General features: G+C 37.7%; 2 protein-coding genes across 2 annotated transcripts; both read right to left on the bottom strand.

The window, feature by feature from the left end:
• Positions 1 to 3,930: 3,930 nt before the first annotated feature.
• Positions 3,931 to 8,421, bottom strand: LOC130740065 (uncharacterized). Its single transcript, XM_057592560.1, has 5 exons — positions 7,995 to 8,421; positions 7,620 to 7,718; positions 7,270 to 7,414; positions 7,072 to 7,176; positions 3,931 to 6,828 (listed from the first exon to the last, which is right to left on the bottom strand). The coding sequence occupies exons 1-5, from the start codon at positions 8,181 to 8,183 to the stop codon at positions 6,695 to 6,697; spliced, it is 672 nt and encodes a 223-aa protein (XP_057448543.1). The 5' UTR covers positions 8,184 to 8,421; the 3' UTR covers positions 3,931 to 6,694.
• A 2,128-nt stretch (positions 8,422 to 10,549) lies between these two features.
• LOC130740064 (uncharacterized) lies at positions 10,550 to 17,183 on the bottom strand. The gene is made up of 7 exons (XM_057592559.1): positions 17,094 to 17,183; positions 12,059 to 12,213; positions 11,885 to 11,983; positions 11,750 to 11,791; positions 11,268 to 11,412; positions 11,021 to 11,122; positions 10,550 to 10,934 (listed from the first exon to the last, which is right to left on the bottom strand). The coding sequence occupies exons 1-7, from the start codon at positions 17,152 to 17,154 to the stop codon at positions 10,855 to 10,857; spliced, it is 684 nt and encodes a 227-aa protein (XP_057448542.1). The 5' UTR covers positions 17,155 to 17,183; the 3' UTR covers positions 10,550 to 10,854.
• Positions 17,184 to 18,559: the final 1,376 nt, after the last annotated feature.

Below are 18,559 nucleotides of genomic sequence, written 5' to 3'. Positions count from 1 at the left end.
ACTTTTGGCAACGCTGCAGGAATTCCAACAGGCTTTCCTCCGACCGAGGGTAAACCACCTTCTTAGCGGTTTCGACATCTTCTTCCACGGAAGGAGCATCCATTCCCTCTTCAGACAATTCGACCTTCTCCATCCCTGGAGTAGGCCCCACAGCTTCGATATCATCTCCTCCAGTAGCAACCTGATTCAAATCAGACAACTCAACCATCATTATCCCGGCTGGCTCGACGTAATTGGCGTTGCCAATTTGCATTGGGTCAGAATCAATCTTCATAGCAGCCTTATCCTTTTCCTCGAACTTGAGCCGTCCTTCTTTGATTGCAGTTTGCACCAGATCCCTGAAACGTACACAATTATTAGTCCAGTGACTGAATACATTATGAAACTTGCAAAACTTTTTTCCTTTCCTTTGGTCGAAAGGTACTTCTTTTTGATCAGGAGATACTTTAATTTGACCATCTTTTAACAGAATATCATAAATCGCGTCGCATTTAGTAACATCGAAATTATACGCTTTCACAGGAAATTTACCAACACCTTTGTTTGTTTCCGCATTTTTAGATTCATAGGGTTTTAACATCCTACAAACATAAGGAGGTCCTGATACCAATTCGGCCACATCAACCTCCTGCTGTTCGATATCATCACAGTTGCCTGGATAAGAGTCATAATCGACTTCATATTCGTAACTTTCGACGAACGCAACTTTACCCTTCTTGGGAACTCTATTAAATTTTTCTTTTTCGAGCTTCAAATTTTCAATCTGTCTGACCCTGTCAGCCAATTGAGCCATGTCCCTAAGATGTTGGGTATCTATCTTCTTACGAATTGAGTAGTCTAGGCCGCCAGCCGCCATTTCGACTAACTCATGTTCTGGGACCTGAGTGAAGCACTTCGACTTCATTTGTCTGAACCTATTCAAGTAATCATCTATGGTTTCTTTGAATTTTCTTTTCACGCTGGCCAATTCCTTCAGACTGACTTTCGACTCACCCCTGAAGAACTGTTCGTGAAAAACTCTCTCTAACTGAGCCCAATTATGGATTGAATTAGGCAACAAAGTAGTAAACCAAGTAAAAGCATTTTTAGTCAAAGAGCTCGGAAAATATTTCATCTTCAGGTTCTCATTATTTGCTATATCCCCTGCTTCTATTTGGTACCTAGCGATATGTTCGACTGTCGACTCTCCAGTATCCCCCGAGAACTTGGTGAACTTAGGAACTTTCCATCCTCTAGGCAATTCTGTTTGCAGGACGAATTCGGAGAAAGCCGAAGCAAAATGGGGTCGATTTGCATAACCCACATTGAATCCATGTTGGTTCAATAACTGTTCGACTATGCCTGCTATATTTTGATGCCCCCTAACGTTATTTTGTCTAACTCTCTCGACTACCCTATCTGCATCCATATTTCGATTTATTAAGATAGGATTTTCAATGTTCAGAGGCATTTGGCCACCAAGGTTATCCAATTGATTTCGACCTTGCACTACCGCCACTTCGGCATTTGCTTGAAGCGGAACATTCTGAGGAACCGCATTTATTTCGACGGCATTATTCGCCGCTACCCCCACAGGATTCGCCACCTCGTTTCGAGGGACTCCAAAAGCGTCAGCAATTCGACCCATTTGTCTCGTCAACTGCTGATACGACTCATTTGTGTTTTGGATTAAAGGATTAAACACAGTTCCTATTTGTTGGGCCAACATATTCACCATTTCGTGGTTACTATCATCCATTTGTTGCCTCAATACGTTAACAGAGGTATTTGTCAACGAAGTCCCTAAATGGTTGACACTCGCCCCTGCCATCCCCTGAGGATAAATATTATTTCGACCCCCGACGTTGGAGGCCGAAGCCTGGTGTTGATTCCTCGGGGATCCGACTGACATTACGTTATCTGAATATATGGCAGGAAATGTCCCTACTCCAGCCATTAACCCTGGAGGCATCCCAAATGGCGGATTCACCGGCATGTTCACCGGTTGAGGGCGAGATGCCCCAGCAACCATTTGTGATACGACTGGAGTCGTCGGAGAGGGCACTGTAGCCGCTTGCGTCACCACAGGTATAACATTTTCGGCCACATTGGTCGTTGTTGCCTGTGCCGTTCCAGAGTTCAAGGCATTTCCCTCAACATTCACTCCAGCACCGGGATTTCCGGTTTGACTTGCCGAAGGTCCAGTATTCGCGGGAGGGGAATTACCACTTCTCGATCTACCATTCGCCATACTTACTAGTCTTCCACTTCTTAAACGCATAAACGTGGGTTAAGTAAGTTTGAATGATAACCGAATTCAACAACTATTTTCACAAAGAGGTCCCACTGGGCGTGCCAATTTGTTTACACCAAATTTTGGTAAAACAAATAGAGAATCCAAGGATCAATCTGGGACTGGATTCGAGTCCTCTTGGGTTCTTTGGTGAAAATAAATTAAATTTAGTCACTCAAAACTAAAGAGATTTAATAACAAATTAGAAACAAAACGAATACATTCGGTTTAAATGATAAAAGCAATAAATGAATTTTCTAAATCTGAATGATAATAATGAACTATAAGATGCAAAGTGTTACACGAATCCCTACTTTTTCACTCTAACTTGGCTTGTAATCATTGTGATTGATTGTAAGCACTTGAGAATTTTCGAGTAAAGATTGTGAACCCCTATTCTTTCTACAAACCTGCTATTTATAGACTTAAAAATGTAACTGACTTCTAACGGTCAATTGATAAAACCATTACAAGTGTCTTCTGAATATGTCTTCGTCCTACACGTGTCCTTTTTTGCTCCTTACGTGTCTTTCGCGAACTGTCTTCAAAACAACCGGCCTCCCGTAATGGATTCTTCACATCTCGAAAAAATACTTTCCAGCCGAAGTCACTTAGCACTTGGTAAATTTTCTTGAGTCTCCTTACTTTCGACTTCATAGGTCGAAATTATGCAACATAGGTCGAAATTATATAAAATTGTGTAGTCAACAGGGACCTACCTCAGACGGCGACACAAAGACAGAGACTAATATGAGGTTTAAGCCTTATAATTTCTTGGTGAGAATTAAAATTGACATTCAATTGTTCTTCCGATCAGCTAACACATACATGACCTTTGGTAACCCAACTTTGCTAAAATCACGTCTCGTCGGATTTTTTCAAGTCTAGCAAGGTATGGGTTCTTATTTAAAACTGACCTAATTGATCAGCATATAGGACCGAGTAAAGACAAGTTTAACTCATTATAACCCATCCCACGAACACCATATGTCGGCCTTTAATTTTACCAATTCAGTCATTCATAGACTACGAGTAAATGAGATAACTCATGCACCGTTGTTTTTTTTTTAATTTTTTAAAAAGTGATTTTAAAAATTAGCTTAAGTTAAATAATAATCTTTTACTACATGAAAAAATAAAAAATAGTTATACATAATATATTCATTTTTATTGTTTAATTTAATGTGTATATTTAATAAATCTTTCAATAAATAAGAAAAAAAGAAGCCAAGTACGGGCCAACTCAAGGCATCACAACCCATCCCGCGTTAGACTGGTTAATTTCCATACCGGAACGCCAAAGTTGGATCGGTCTTGAATTTGCTTGGTCATACCCAATAATTTATCTTTTTTCTTTCTTAAATATTAAGCTTAGTTGATCACCTATTAATAAGAGCAGTCTTTTACCAATTCAAACCTCAATCACAACAACATAACCCATTTAAACTTCCAAATCTTAACATGTACAAATCTTTAAACCCAGAGCAAGAAAATATTGGCTTTAGTAGCTCTCGTGAGCACTAATCTCAATTTCATAAACTATCAAATTGGTTGAGAAAACAAAATTATCTATGCATGAATATGAGGTAAGAAAAATCTATGTGAATATTTTACAAAATATCCATTAGTGAAATAATAAAAAGGCGGCATGTCTACCCCAGGCCGATGCCTTCCTCCCACCAAATAAATAAAGAAGTAAGAGCTAATGAGAACGAATACTAGGTTACACCAAAAGCGTTATAAATATTATAATTCCAAGCTAGGGACCAGAAATGATAGCAAGTTTAATTCAGACACACACTGATACTAAAACATATGACTTATAATAATAATGGCCTACATATATAGTTTAATGTCCATAGATCAAGCACACCGACATTCACTTACAACGATCTTGTTAGATTCATAGGGAAGCAAACAACCGAATCATTTAACCTTAGAACTTTGTGAAGAGGAACAATTATTTTAATGTAACAGTGGATTTGCATACTTTTTGGTATATGACACTATCATAATTAACCGGTTTAAATGGTTGAGGCTATTGTTCTTCAACAACACGATGTATGATTTGCCGGCAGTTGTGAGATTAATTATTGAGACTTTAATATTAAATTAAGTAGCTAAATCTCTATCAATAAATTGTATTTTTATTCACATCGTCCAACGATCAACTAAATGTTTGAAGAATTCAACTATCTACCAATTATGCTATAAGTTGTTGCTACGCTATATATATATGATACTTGGTATTAGGCAATGGACTTGTGCATCAGACTGTTTGGAGGTGGTTCGCATCTTGCAGGCACCGGTGGTGGTGGACACGATTTGGGCACGTGATGAGATTCTGAAGGTTCGAGAATGGTTGAACAAGGATTGGAGTATCACGTTTGTACATATCTCAGAGAACGAAATACTACAGCGGACTATCTTGCTATGAAAGCATCGCGAGAAGCGGCGAATCACTGAGTTTGGAGACATCCCTCGTTGTTCATTTATGCGTCACTATATTTAGACGCTAGTAGTTAATTTTTTTCCTGTTTTATTTTTCCTCTTATTAAAAAAGCATAAATATATAACACATTGAGATTGTGACCATATAATAGTAAATTTCATAGTCTATAAAGTATGCATCAAAGTTGAGGCTAATTATTTTTATGGTACATAATCAGCATAAGCCCCATTCTAAAGCAACAATGTTAAGAGGTACTGATAACCATTCATAGGCCGTCTATTAAGAAATGTATAAAATATATTAATAAATTGATTTTTTTCTGTTCATGAATTGACTTTTTATCTTGATTCATCAGTAACTAGGAGCTGAAGATCAATGTTCTTTAAATCATGGTTTTTGTGGCAGTTGAGAATGAGCTAGCTTAAAGGGTTACCGTTGCATGCTTCCCTAAAATATAAAATTGCTTTGCTTTGGGGTTTCACTTTATTTTCTTGCAGCTTTAATTTCACTCAAACATGGAACCTCAAAGTGAAATCTTAGGAAATGACATTCCCGCGTGCAAATGCAAAGATATAATGGGCCATCTAATCTTGCTTTATAAACAGTTAACTGGATTCCTTGATTAAGACATTAGATGTTCAATAATCATAGCAATCTAATTAAAGATGGTTAGTGTTAAAGCATTTACTTACATGTCAAATGAGCAAAATGGAACCCCCTTCAATCAAAACCATTGCATAGCATGAATTGCGGGTCTAAAGGCCATAGTAGATGGGGTCCCCCCACCCCACTCTGTTATAGGCCATGACCCAAATGCACCTCCCCAACTTGCCATTTAAGTTGTAGTGCTTCTGCCAGGCCCTAATGACCGGCCTAGATGTTGTTTTCAGTGAATCACCAACTTCATCTTTAAAAGATAAGGCATCAAAGAAATTAACCCACAGAAGAAGAAGTAAATACCGTTAAAAGTTCATGATTTTATCAAATACTAGTCAAATTAGTCCTTTACATTAATGATTAACTTGACAAATATTTTAACACATTTGTAGATTAATTTGACCGGCAATTTATACATTTAGGAACTGTATGAGTATGAACTAACTTTTTGGACGCTTACATTTTTAGAGATGATTTTAACAATTTAGTACTCCCTCCGTTCCTAAATAACTGATACTAATTTGGTTCTTTTTTTTGTTCCTATTTAACTGATACTTTTACAATTTCAAGAGAGCATTAATGCTACTTTATCAATTATGCCCTTCATTTATTGTTTGTAGGAAAATTGAAAAGTTAGAATTGATAAGAGAGATAAAGAGTATAATAGGAAGTTAGATAGTAATTTTAGTAAAACAAGAATATTAATTGCTACTTCTTAATATTTGTGCCACAACCTTAAAGTATCAGTTATATAGGAATGGAGGGAGTAGTGGTGTTTCTTTTTCTACACAGAAATTTATGAAGACCTCATAAACTAGCTAGCTAATGATATCTTTGCCATAATGCACCGACATTATTCATTTAAGCAAAAAGGTTTAAATTAAGAAGAATCTCAGCCAAGCGTGTAGAAGGGGGAATAAATGAAAATCTAATTGGGTTAGTAGAAGTTTGTAATGATTAACCATTGACCCACTAAGAAAGTTCCAGAGTGGGAGGGGAGGGGACCTTTCTTTTTATTGAATGTCTCATTCTTAATTAAACATCTTTTGACTTAACTGGCTATGTAAGTAGTAATCAGTACTTAACGGTGCATTGTTATTTGTCAATCTACACATTAGTTCCATAAGCAGTTTTCATGTTCTTGTAGGATGAAAGTGGATATTATTATACAGGGATGGATTTAACATATATGCAATATGGATGCTCCATGTTTTTTTTTCATACTTATTTTTGGGCTCAAGGATACCCTATATGTTTCATAATAGTATTATCACTGGTGGGCTGATTCACTCAACTTAGGCCCAACAATTTGCTCAGCTTGACCAAAAATATAAATTGGCAGGCCGAGCGCAATCTTTCACGGCCCAAGCGGTGTCCATAGTCATAGTAAGTGTCCCCTGAATGGTGTCAATGAAACCGAGCATAATTCCAAGACTCTTATCATCATCTGGAACAACCAAGCACCAAACAAAAATCTCAGACTTCTATCACTACTTGTGTACTATAGAACACACTCTTACTAGTACACGCTCCAACACACTCATACACTCATAGAATAGAATAATTAACAAGAGGACTAGCACGTAGCAACACACTGACACACTCCAATAAACTCATAGAACACAATGAGTATGTTGGAGTCAGTTTTTAGTGTGTTGCTAGCATGTTTTGAAAATTAATTACAACTAACCAAGCCGGGGGACGGTATGCCCTTGTGTGTGATAAATCACAACAGGCTCCACGAATTCTTTCAGCAAAGCAATGCTCTCTGGCATCGCTTTATCAGTCTCACCCCCTTCATCACATAACAACATGGACAAAGTGAATTATTAATTAGTATGTTAATGGGAGATACAATGCAACTTTGCAAGTTAAAATTAAGAACTACCTATAAAATGAAGAGATGGACACTCGATTGGTTTTGAAAATGCATTGGAAGCTAATTCAGGCGCTGCAAACTTCTCCCCTCCAAGCTTAGCTGCTGATGACAGAATCACGAACTTTATCTTGTCTACCTTCCCAAGTGCTACTCCCTAAACTCATCATCGATCACTTAGTTCAATCAAATTAAAAGTAATTAACAACATTTTATAATAGCAAACATATATGGGTTTCTTTCATCGTACCTGTTCTTACATTCCTGGCAGTGTACTCCCTAATAAGTGACAGACATACGTGATTATAACAACAACAAAAAAAGATGCCAAAAGTTCAATAGTGATCCAAGTCCAACCATACCTGAGAGTGTCCTAGAAAACCATCAAAAGGGCCATTTTTCACCATGTAATCTTCAATGTATGCTAAGCATTCTTCAAAGTTACTGTACTCAGTGAAATCCTGCAGCAAACAAAACAAACAGATACATCAATGAATGACATCAGCATCATTATTATTACCAGTGAATGATGAAATTTGTCCCTGAAAATATTGGACGCTCACGAGTTTGTCCCAATGCTGACTGTGTAAAAATGTCGGTCAAGTTACCTAGGACTAACTTGATCCACATTTTACATAATTAGTGACCGCAGAGATATTTCCTATATGCATGACGAACTTGCCAGTATCACACTTTCATGACTAATTTAACCATTCACTCTTATTATTATAACAAACCTCATTGGCTTGGAACCATTCAAAACTGTCTGGTTCCAGCATTGGAAATGGGCCATTGAGAAAGACGAGGTCCAGTTTTTGTATCACAGATTCTGGCCACTGTAAGACTAATCGCTTCAGGAATTCACCACTACGCGTGTGACCGTGGAGGCAGAGGATTCTGGGTTTATTCAAGCTATGATCTTCCATCAACTTGCTTTTAGATTTCACAAATGTGTCGTTGTGGGTTTTATTTCAATTGCTTGTGTAAACTTTTCTGGGTCATTATTTAGGGGGTTGAGTATTCAATGCCTTCAACTGCTCAACTAACTGTACCAAAAAAACCGCTCAACTAACAAACTTGGGCCTCAGATTTTGGCACAAGCTGTACCTATCAAAAGCCTCAAAATCAATTAACGAGCATTTGTTCGAGCGTTGCTTTCTGCACACCCTAAATGTTTTTCGTTAAGGAAAAATGTTAAAAGTTCTACATTGGCTAGAGATATAACCAAATAAATGTTTATAAGGGCTAAAACAAGGGAATTGGGTTTGGGGCCCCCCTATGGGGCTCCGCGCCCCACTTAAAGTGGGGAAATTACTGGAAAGCCCCCCTTGAATAGAATACGGAAATTTATCTTCCGTATTGACTACGGAATTTAATTTTCCGTATTCTATTAGTATGTAAACGACAGAGGGTTTTTTCAAACCCATTTCAGCGCTCTCTTCCAACCTTCTCCTTTCACCATTTAACTTGAAATTATGTGAATCTTTCAACCCTAGGGTAGTCGATTGATGCTTACGTAGAGGTTATGTTGGCTGAAATGGTATAAATTGGCTTTGGGGCGAGTTTCGATTCAGCAATGGCGTTAATGGAGGTTATGGTTCAATACGGAAAATGATTTTCCGTATTTGATATGGAACATCATTTTCCGTATTCGATATGGAACTTCATTTTCCGTATTTTGGGTCTGTTTAGTCTTTAAGCAAAAATCTAATTAGCTTGATTAATTTAGAAAATGTTTTTAAATTGATAATTAAGATAGTGAATTATATAGTGAATTTATAGATAACTTCAATCAATTGTGATTCACGAAAGAAAAATGATTCTGTCATCCCTACAAGAGAATACGGAACTTTATTATCCATATTGAATACGGAACTTTATAATCCATATCGAATACGGAAATTGATAATCCGTATTGAATACGGAATATAAATGTCCGTATTCACTACGGTAATTTGTATTCCGTATTTTATCGCGTCTCAGAACTTCAAAACATCATCATTCTAACTACTTAAACTACTTAATCTAACTACTTAAACTACTTAATCTAACCACTTCAACTACTTCAACTTACAACATAACAACAAACAACCAACAACACTTACCTCAAATGTTATCTTGTTGCATCCAATGGTGGAGAGCTTGGCCAATGAAGGAGTTGGTGGTGGTGGTAGGAAGAGTGAAAGTGAGGTAGGAGAGGGTGAGAGAGAGGGTGGTCTGGAGGCATTGAGGGGGTTAAGGGGGCTGGTGAGGGGTTGGTGACGGAGGAGTAATGGTGAAGGGGTTGGTGGAGGGAGGAGTAATGGTGGAAAAGGTGATGTCTGTCAGAGATAGAATACGGAATTTTAACTTCCGTATTCTATTTTAGTGAATATGGAAATTAAAATTCCGTAGGGCAGTTTTGCGTTTAAAAAAAAAGGGTGAGGCGCGGAGTCCCATATGGGGGGCCCCAAACCCAATTCCCCTAAAACAACCCTCAACTCTATAACTAGTTTTTGGGTTGAGTTAGGTCTCCATATTTCCAACATGGTATTATGACCTAGGTTTTGACCCTTATCTCCCTATGGTGTCTCTCTCCCTCTCTAGCTGCCAACGCACCTATGTGGCCAGCCACTACCACCCTCAACTCTAGACTTAGCTTTTGGGTTAAGTTAGGTCTCCTTAATTCTAATATGATATCAAAGTCTATCCTAGATCTATTTGCTTGACCTCCCATATTTGGGCTATCCGTTGATGTTCATTCACACTCTAGATGTCCAACCCTTAGCGTGAAGGGGTGTGTTAGAAGTCTCACATTGGCTAGAAATATGGTCAAATAAGTTTTTATAAATTTATCATGTTTTCCTTTACTTTAACTTCATTTTTTTTATAGTCCTTTACTTACCTTTCAACCTTTAAATTCCAAGTCTTTGCTCTATTTCCTGGGTGAACCTAATATGCACCAATTTTAGGTGGTGTAATTTTACACCATCTACTTTGACTGGGTATAACAGGTCAACACATTATTTTTTTAAAGAAAAAATATCATTAAAAATTTGTTATATATTAAATTTCTTTAAAAAAAGATGTGTTGACCTATTATAGCAGATTAAAAAAAGTGGTCTAAAATTAGACCACTTTAAAAGTGGTCCACATTAGGGGTCACCCCATTTCCTTAGCAATTTATTTCTTTCTTAGCCACTTTTCTTCTTACAGTAGTTATTCTTAAGTCGTGTACTTTTCACTTCTAAATAATAGCTAATTAAAAACTCTTAGAAATATTTTAGAAATCTGCATTGAGAAATAAATTTTCTTCCTTAAATAATTGCTTTTATTAGAGAATCATTGGGTTTGTTACCCGCCCGACTCATGACAGAACCCCTTTAATTGATGCTCAAATCAATGATGAATGCCTTATTTTTTGGGGGGTCAAAGTAAATTAGATTCTAGCCATAAGGCTGTCTAATGAGACTTACATCAACGGAATAACAATCTCGAAGGAGCAATATCGCAATGCTTAAATTGAGCTTGCTTAGCCATTTTTATTACAATGCAGCAGATCGTTCCTTTTCCCTCATAAGACTGACAGATAGGCAAATAATATGTATCCATCAAAGTTCAAGTCTTGCCTTGACCATCCGATTGTATCCCCTGAATGGTGTCAATGAAACTGAGCATAGTTTCAAGACTCTTATCATCTGGAACAACAAACCACCAAACCAAAATCTCAGATTTCAATACTTTCCTACGCATATAACACTGCAAAGTTAACTAAAAGACTAACCAAGCCTGGGGATTGTATGCCCTTTTGGGTGATGAATCACAAGAGGATCCACGAATGCTTCCAGCAGAGCAATGCTCTCTGGCTTCATGAAATCGGTCTCCCCTTCATCACATGACATATTTACAACATACATGGACAAAGTGTATTAGTACTAGTATATTCATTGTTACGTACTTTATGGGAGATACAATGCAACTTTTTAAGGCATAAAAAGAAACAGAAGAGACTAATTGTTTCTTGAAACTACCTATAAAGTGAAGAGAGGGGCACTCAATTGGTTTTGAAAATGCATTGGAAGCCAATTTAGGCAATCCAAACTTCTTCCCTCCAAACTTGGCTCCTGATATCACAATCAGGAACTTGATCTTCTCTACCTTCCCAAGTGCTACTCCCTAAAACCATCATCACTTAATTCAATAAAATTAAATCTAATTTAACTAGAGACTCTGGGCCAACACAAGTATATTCATTCTTTTACCATTATTTTAGACTGTTTGTCAGCTCAAGCATTCATTATTTATTTCACCATAAGAACATTTTTTAATAACGAGCAGGTGGATGCCAACTTATAACATGTTTGGATTAGTCTTTCCTCAAAAATCAATTCTATAATACAGAAGCTACTCACACAAGCTACTCAGTACTCGGTAGGCGAGTTGATTCCGATTCTAAAATCAATTGCAATTAAGGATAAAAAATGACTAAGAAGATGGGCTTCTTTTTAAGTACCTGTTCTTGCATTCCTGGCAGTGAAGCAGCTAAAATTGCTCCCTAATAAGTGACACACATACATACATGATAATTAGCACAAAATAAAAGGAAAAATTTAAAGCTACCAAAAGTTCAATAGTGATCAAACCATACCTGAGAAAATCCTAGAAAACCATCAAAAGGGCCATTTTTCACCATGTAATCTTCAATGTATGCTAAGCATTCTTCAAAGTTACTGTACTCACTGAAATCCTGCAAACAAATAGATAGCCCATGATTATTATACTCATACACCATGTGGTGATGTGTAGATTAATATTCACTGACCTTATGGGCTTGGAACCATTCATAGTAAGGAGGGTCATAAATGCCTTCAACGTCTGATTTTCCCTGTGCTGGAAATTGGCCATCGAGAAATACAAGGTCCAGCTTCTGTAGCACAGATTCTGGCCACCGTGAGACTAGTTGCTTGAGGATTTGACCACTGGTTAATAGATATGTAATAGATCAAGGACTAGTTTGTAATTAGTATTAGTTAGAGTCCTTGCTTTTAATTAGAAGTTAGTCAGTTGTGTTTTCTGTTAGAAGGTTATCTTGTTATATAACCTAGTATCTTTTATTCTGAAAACTACTGAAGCATTATCCTTCTGTAATCTTCTTCTTCATTTCTTGATTCAATGGAAATTAGTTTCAGTTTTGTTATGGTATCAGATGATTTCACGTTTTTCCGCACACACGTGATTCTTGATTCTTCTCTGTGAATCGATTCTTCTCTGTGCATCGATTCTTTTCATCTTCTCTCTGGCTTTCCAGATCGAGCTTCTTGTCTTCGCGATTTGCTCTGTTTCATAGCCATGGCCGCCGATGTAGTTTCTCCATATCCTTTCACCGTGCAGGATGCTCAAACCGTGTCACATGCGTTCTACATTCATCCGAATGAGAGCCCGTCGACGGTTCTTGTATCGCCACCGCTATCGGAAGGAAATTACCACAACTGGGCGCGCGCTATGAGGATGAGCCTCATGACGAAGAACAAGCTAGGGTTCATTGATGGTTCGATCGTGAAGCCTCCTCTGAATCACCCAATTTATCCATTCTGGCAACGAGGTAACATGATGGTCTTATCTTGGATCATCAAATCCATTTCCCCTGAAATTGCACAATCTGTTCTCTGGCGTGACAAAGCTACCGATGTATGGAATGAATTGCGCGAGAGGTTTTCTCAAGCAGATTTGTTTCGAATTTCTGAGATCTAAGAAGAAATATTTGGATTACGTCAAGGGGATAGCTCAATTTCAAAATTCTACACCTCGATGAAGACACTCTGGGATGAATTGGACATCCTCAATCCTCTTCCGGTATGTACTTGCAATCCATCATGTTCTTGTGGAGCTCTTAGGAAGATTGGTGAAGAGCGCAATAAAAATCAGGTTGTTCGATTCTTGCGTGGTCTAAATGATCAATATTCTGGTGTTCGTTCTCAGTTGATGCTTCTTGATTCCCTTCCGAATGTCAATCGCGTTTTTGCCATGATAGCTCAGCAGGAAAGGCAATTTGTTACAGAGAATGTTGCAGGTGCTAATGCCATGATGGCTTCTAAGGAAACTACCATGAGCAAGCCTAATTCTTCTAGTACTTCTGGATCTGCCGGCAATTCTGGAAGGTACAACTCTAAGAAGTGTACACATTGTGGGAAGATGGGTCATACCATTGAGGAATGCTACAGAAAGCATGGGTTTCCTCCAGGGTACAAGTCCAGGAAGTATCCTCCTAAATCTGCTAATTGTGTCCATGTCAATGAGAACGATCCAGCTGCAGATCCTCAAGATCAACCTTGCAAATTTGGGTTCACACAAGATCAGTACAACACTTTGCTAGCTCTCTTGCCTTCTCAGGATTCCCAAACAGCCAGTGTGAATGCTTGTTCCAAGATTGCCATCACCACCAAGAATGGTAAATTTTTAATTTGGGTTGTGGACACTGGAGCCACAGATCATATTTGCACTAATCTTGCTTGTTTCATCACTTACAAGAAGATTTCTCCTGTCAGGGTGTCTCTTCCCAATGGCACTATATGCATTGCAACAATCAAGGGCACAATTAGAGTCTCAGATACTTTAGTGCTCACTAATGTGTTGTATTTGCCAGATTTTACCTATAATTTGATATCAGTTTACACATTGGTTAAATGCATGAAGTTTAAGCTGACTTTGGAAAATGATGATTGTTTGATACAGGATTCCAATGCTTGGAAGATGATTGGCACAGCTAAGGCAATTAGAGGGTTGTACATCTTCAGAAATCAAGCCAGTGCTCCCATCATTGATGCCCACCTTGCTTCGGTCAAGTCTTCCAACTCTATCCATAAATCTCATGTAAATAGCTTTGTGAATAGCCTTGTAAATAGTTCAGTGTCTAATAATTCAAACCTATGGCACTATAGACTAGGACATCCTTCTTGTGTAAAGGATCAGTCCATTAAGGACCTTTTTCCATATGTTCATTGTAATAAAACACATTCTTGTGACATTTGTCCAATTGCTAAGCAAAAGAAGCTTCAATTTCCTTTAAGCACTAGCAAGTCAAGTTTTCTGTTTCAGCTTGTGCATTTTGATATTTGGGGCCCTGTTGCAACTGTGTCTTTGTCTGGCTTTTCTTATTTTCTTACTGTGGTTGATGATTTTTCAAGACACACATGGATTTATTTCATGAAATCCAAAGCTGAAGTGAGACCTCTCATTAAGACTTTTTGTGCTTTTGTTAGAAATCAGTTTGGCACTTCAGTAAAAACCTTAAGGAGTGATAATGGCCAGGAATTTCTCATGCCTCTTTTCTATTCTTCTGAGGGTATCATTCATCACACCACTTGTGTTGAAACCCCCCAGCAAAATGCCATAGTTGAAAGGAAACATCAACATGTCATTAGTGTAGCTAGAGCCTTGCTTTTCCAAGCTTATTTACCAGTTACTTTTTGGTCCTATGCTGTAGCACATGCTGTCTATCTCATAAATCGCCTACCTACACCAGTGCTAGACAATAAATGTCCATTTCAAATCCTTTACAATACAGTCCCTGACCTCACTAATCTCAAAATTTTTGGCACTTTGTGTTTTGTCTCAACACTTACCAGTCACAGGAAGAAATTTGATCCTCGGGCTACTAAGTGCATTTTCCTTGGTTTTAAACCTGGCACTAAAGGTTTTGTTACCTATGACCTCAAAAGTAGAGTCATTTCCATTTCTAGAAATGTGACTTTCCATGAACACATTTACCCCTTCAAACCTCTTGATAGTGACTTAACTCCAACACAAGCTTTACCTACTATCCTTCCTCCTATCTTTGATGATGACATACCTGTTCCAGCTACTGTACAAGCTCAGGAACCACCAGTTAATAACCAAAATCAGGTTATTGCTCCACGAACATCACAAAGAATAAGGAAACCACCATCTTACCTTCAAGATTACCATTGTACTCTCTTGTCTTCTGATAGTGTGCCAATTACTTCTTCAAGCACAGGTATCACTTATCCTTTATCCAAAGTATTGTCTTATGATCATCTTAATCCCAAGTATCAATCTTTTGTAATGAACATTAGCTCAAGCTTGGAACCAACAAGATTTTCGGAGGCAGTGAAACATGAGTGCTGGAGAAAGGCTATGGATCAAGAGATTGAAGCCTTGGAGAGAAATCAAACTTGGATTTTGGTGGATAAACCTCCTGACTCTAAACCTATTGGCTGCAAATGGGTGTATAAGGTCAAATACAAGCAAGATGGGTCCATTGAGAGGTATAAGGCTCGTTTGGTGGTAAAGGGTTACACTCAAGTTGAAGGAGTGGACTTCCAAGACACATTTTCCCCTGTTGCAAAAATGACAACTTTAAGGGTGATTTTAGCTTTGTGTGCTTCTCAGCAATGGCATCTTCACCAATTAGATGTAGACAATGCATTCCTACATGCATCCCTTGATGAGCAGATCTATATGACAATTCCTCAAGGACTAGTTTGTAACAAAGCTAACCAAGTCTGTCTTCTTCAGAAATCCTTGTATGGCTTAAAGCAGGCCAGCAGACAATGGTTCAACACACTTAGTGCTTCTCTCAAGAAACTAGGGTACAAGCAAAGTAATGCTGATCACACCCTCTATATTAAAGCATCCTCAGGTTCTTTTACTGCTTTGCTTCTATATGTTGATGATGTTCTTCTGGCTGGAAATGATATGCATGAGATTCAACTTGTCAAATCTTCACTTCATGATCAGTTCAGGATCAAAGACTTGGGTGAGGCCAAGTATTTTTTAGGTCTTGAAATTGCACGGTCCACATCAGGCATTGTTCTCAATCAGAGAAAGTATGCTCTTCAACTGATTTCAGATTCAGGACATTTGGCTTCCAAACCTGTTTCTACTCCCATGGACAACTCACAGAAACTAGGAACAAACATTGGCACTCCTCTTACTGATATAGGGTCTTATAGAAGACTAGTGGGCAGACTCTTATATCTTAATACTACAAGACCTGACATCACGTTTGCAGTGAATCAGCTCAGTCAGTTTCTTTCTGCTCCTACTGACATTCATGAACAAGCAGCTCACAGGGTTCTCAAGTATCTCAAAGGATCTCCTGGATCAGGCTTGTTCTATCCTGCTTCATCTTCTACAACTCTAACTGCCTTCAGTGATTCTGATTGGGCAGGTTGTATTGATACTAGGAAATCTATTACTGGCTATTGCTTATTCTTAGGTGATTCTCTGATTTCTTGGAGGTCTAAGAAACAAAGCACTGCATCCAGATCTTCTTGTGAATCTGAGTACAGGGCCATGGCAACAATAGTGTGTGAAATTCAATGGCTACACTACCTTCTTCAAGATCTGAATCAGCCACAGCTAGCTCCTACTTCCATGTTCTGTGATAATCAAAGTGCTATGCACATTGCACACAATCCCAGCTATCATGAGAGGACCAAACATATTGAACTTGACTGTCATATAGTCAGAGAAAAGCTTCAACAAGGATTAGTTCATCTCTTGCCTATTTCTACTACTCTACAAACTGCTGATGTATTCACAAAACCTTTGACTCCTGCACCTTTCAAGACTTGTATTTCCAAACTGGGCATGAAAGACATTCACCTCCCAGTTTGAGGGGGGCTAATAGATATGTAATAGATCAAGGACTAGTTTGTAATTAGTATTAGTTAGAGTCCTTGCTTTTAATTAGAAGTTAGTCAGTTGTGTTTTCTGTTAGAAGGTTATCTTGTTATATAACCTAGTATCTTTTATTCTGAAAACTACTGAAGCATTATCCTTCTGTAATCTTCTTCTTCATTTCTTGATTCAATGGAAATTAGTTTCAGTTTTGTTACTGGTCCTGAAACCGTGGAGGCAGAGGATTCTGGGTTTCTTCTTGATTTGATCTCCCATGATGCCCCAAAACTTGATTTTAGATTTCAAAGTTTGACTTGGATTTCTATTCTGGGACACCAAAACTCTCAGTAGTTAACTAGGGAGTTGAGTATTCAATGCCTTGAGCTACTTGAGTAACAACGTTGGGGCCTGAGGTACCTACCAAAAGCAAGTGTTTGAGGTGGTAAATTTCTTACCGTCACCAACATAAATTCGTACCTCCCAACTTTTACCTTCCGAGATTTAAATTTCTATTTTTTTTTGCTTTAAAATGTTAAGGGTGTCAAAACTTATGGGTGGAGTGAGAAAATAAACACCTTAATGTTGTTGTTTGGGTTAGAAATAAATAGTACAAGATTCTTTTTTACACTTGTTTGTTAGATATGATAAAAAAAATTAAAATAGTGAAAATGAGAAGAATGTTTAGCACCAAAAAAGATAGAGGAGAATGAGAGAATTGCGGGTAAAAAATTATGACAAAACTTGATCATTGGAGCAAAGTCTTTTAGAAAAAAAAAAGTTGCATCACAAAACGTTTGGCCCAAATTCTACAAGTATGGTAAATTATGAAAATATAAAGTGGGGATCAGATTTTTTTGGCCCAAGAAAAAAAAATGTGGGGATCAGATTTTTTCCAGGAAGAGGGTAAAGACTTCTTGAAATGGGATAATGTTTTTGTAGCTATCACCTACATATTACACTTATGTGATTGGTTCCTAACCAAATGGTGAAATTTGTTGTCACTTTTCTAGAGTTTCCACAATTTATTGAATAAGGTAAACAAGTGGCATGAGTAACAATTTTGAAATTGGGTTAAAATGTGCACATTATCTTTTTCTTTCAGTTTGATACGACAAGATTACTCTCAGTTACCAGTTGCAAAGACTTGGAAATTAGCTTAATTTTGTTCAGTAACGGCATTTCCAACCTTTGGCCTAAGTCATTACGCACTTTATGCTTTGTTTACAGATATCAACATAAATCCACATATGTGAGAACGAATGAGGGTATATGCACTTCTAAAATTTAATGGACTATGACTTCATTTTCATGATCTCAAGGTAATATGAGAGGGCCTCCATGACCATGTCCAATTGTTAATTTGTTAGTAATCTCTCTACTATTAAATGAGTGTTGGAAGAAACTTTTGTCCTTTCTATCTGACACTTTCTAGTTGCATTGGCACCAACCATTTTTATCCTTCGATCCATGTTCGTAAGTAGACAATTCCTTCTACGAATCAGAAAATTAGATCGCCGTGGGTTGAACGGTATTGCCTACGATTTGTGTAAATAGATAAATTTCTTCATCTTGACACTATAACGGTCAAACTAATTATGGTGGGAAACTGTCGTTAACTATATTACAAAGTGGAAAAAAATACATACACCATGGAACCACTTGCCACAAAGTAGAAAGATGA

This window comes from Lotus japonicus, chromosome 2 (assembly GCF_012489685.1).
Source record: "Lotus japonicus ecotype B-129 chromosome 2, LjGifu_v1.2".
Classification (NCBI taxonomy): Eukaryota; Viridiplantae; Streptophyta; class Magnoliopsida; order Fabales; family Fabaceae; genus Lotus; species Lotus japonicus.
This window is presented reverse-complemented; position numbering and strand designations above follow the sequence as displayed.

What these genes read in the sequence shown, in the direction of transcription:
- LOC130740064 (XM_057592559.1), bottom strand. Translation starts at nt 17,154, where the DNA reads ATGGGAGATCAAATCAAGAAGAAACCCAGAATCCTCTGCCTCCACGGT. An exon ending in AATGGTTCCAAGCCCATAAG is followed by an intron (nt 11,984 to 12,058) that starts GTCAGTGAATAT and finishes ATTTGTTTGCAG; the next exon opens with GATTTCAGTGAGTACAGTAA. An exon ending in TGCCAGGAATGCAAGAACAG is followed by an intron (nt 11,413 to 11,749) that starts GTACTTAAAAAG and finishes TGATGGTTTTAG; the next exon opens with GGAGTAGCACTTGGGAAGGT.
- LOC130740065 (XM_057592560.1), bottom strand. Translation starts at nt 8,183, where the DNA reads ATGGAAGATCATAGCTTGAATAAACCCAGAATCCTCTGCCTCCACGGT. An exon ending in TCCATCTCTTCATTTTATAG is followed by an intron (nt 7,177 to 7,269) that starts GTAGTTCTTAAT and finishes TATGTGATGAAG; the next exon opens with GGGGTGAGACTGATAAAGCG. An exon ending in GCATACCGTCCCCCGGCTTG is followed by an intron (nt 6,829 to 7,071) that starts GTTAGTTGTAAT and finishes TGGTTGTTCCAG; the next exon opens with ATGATGATAAGAGTCTTGGA.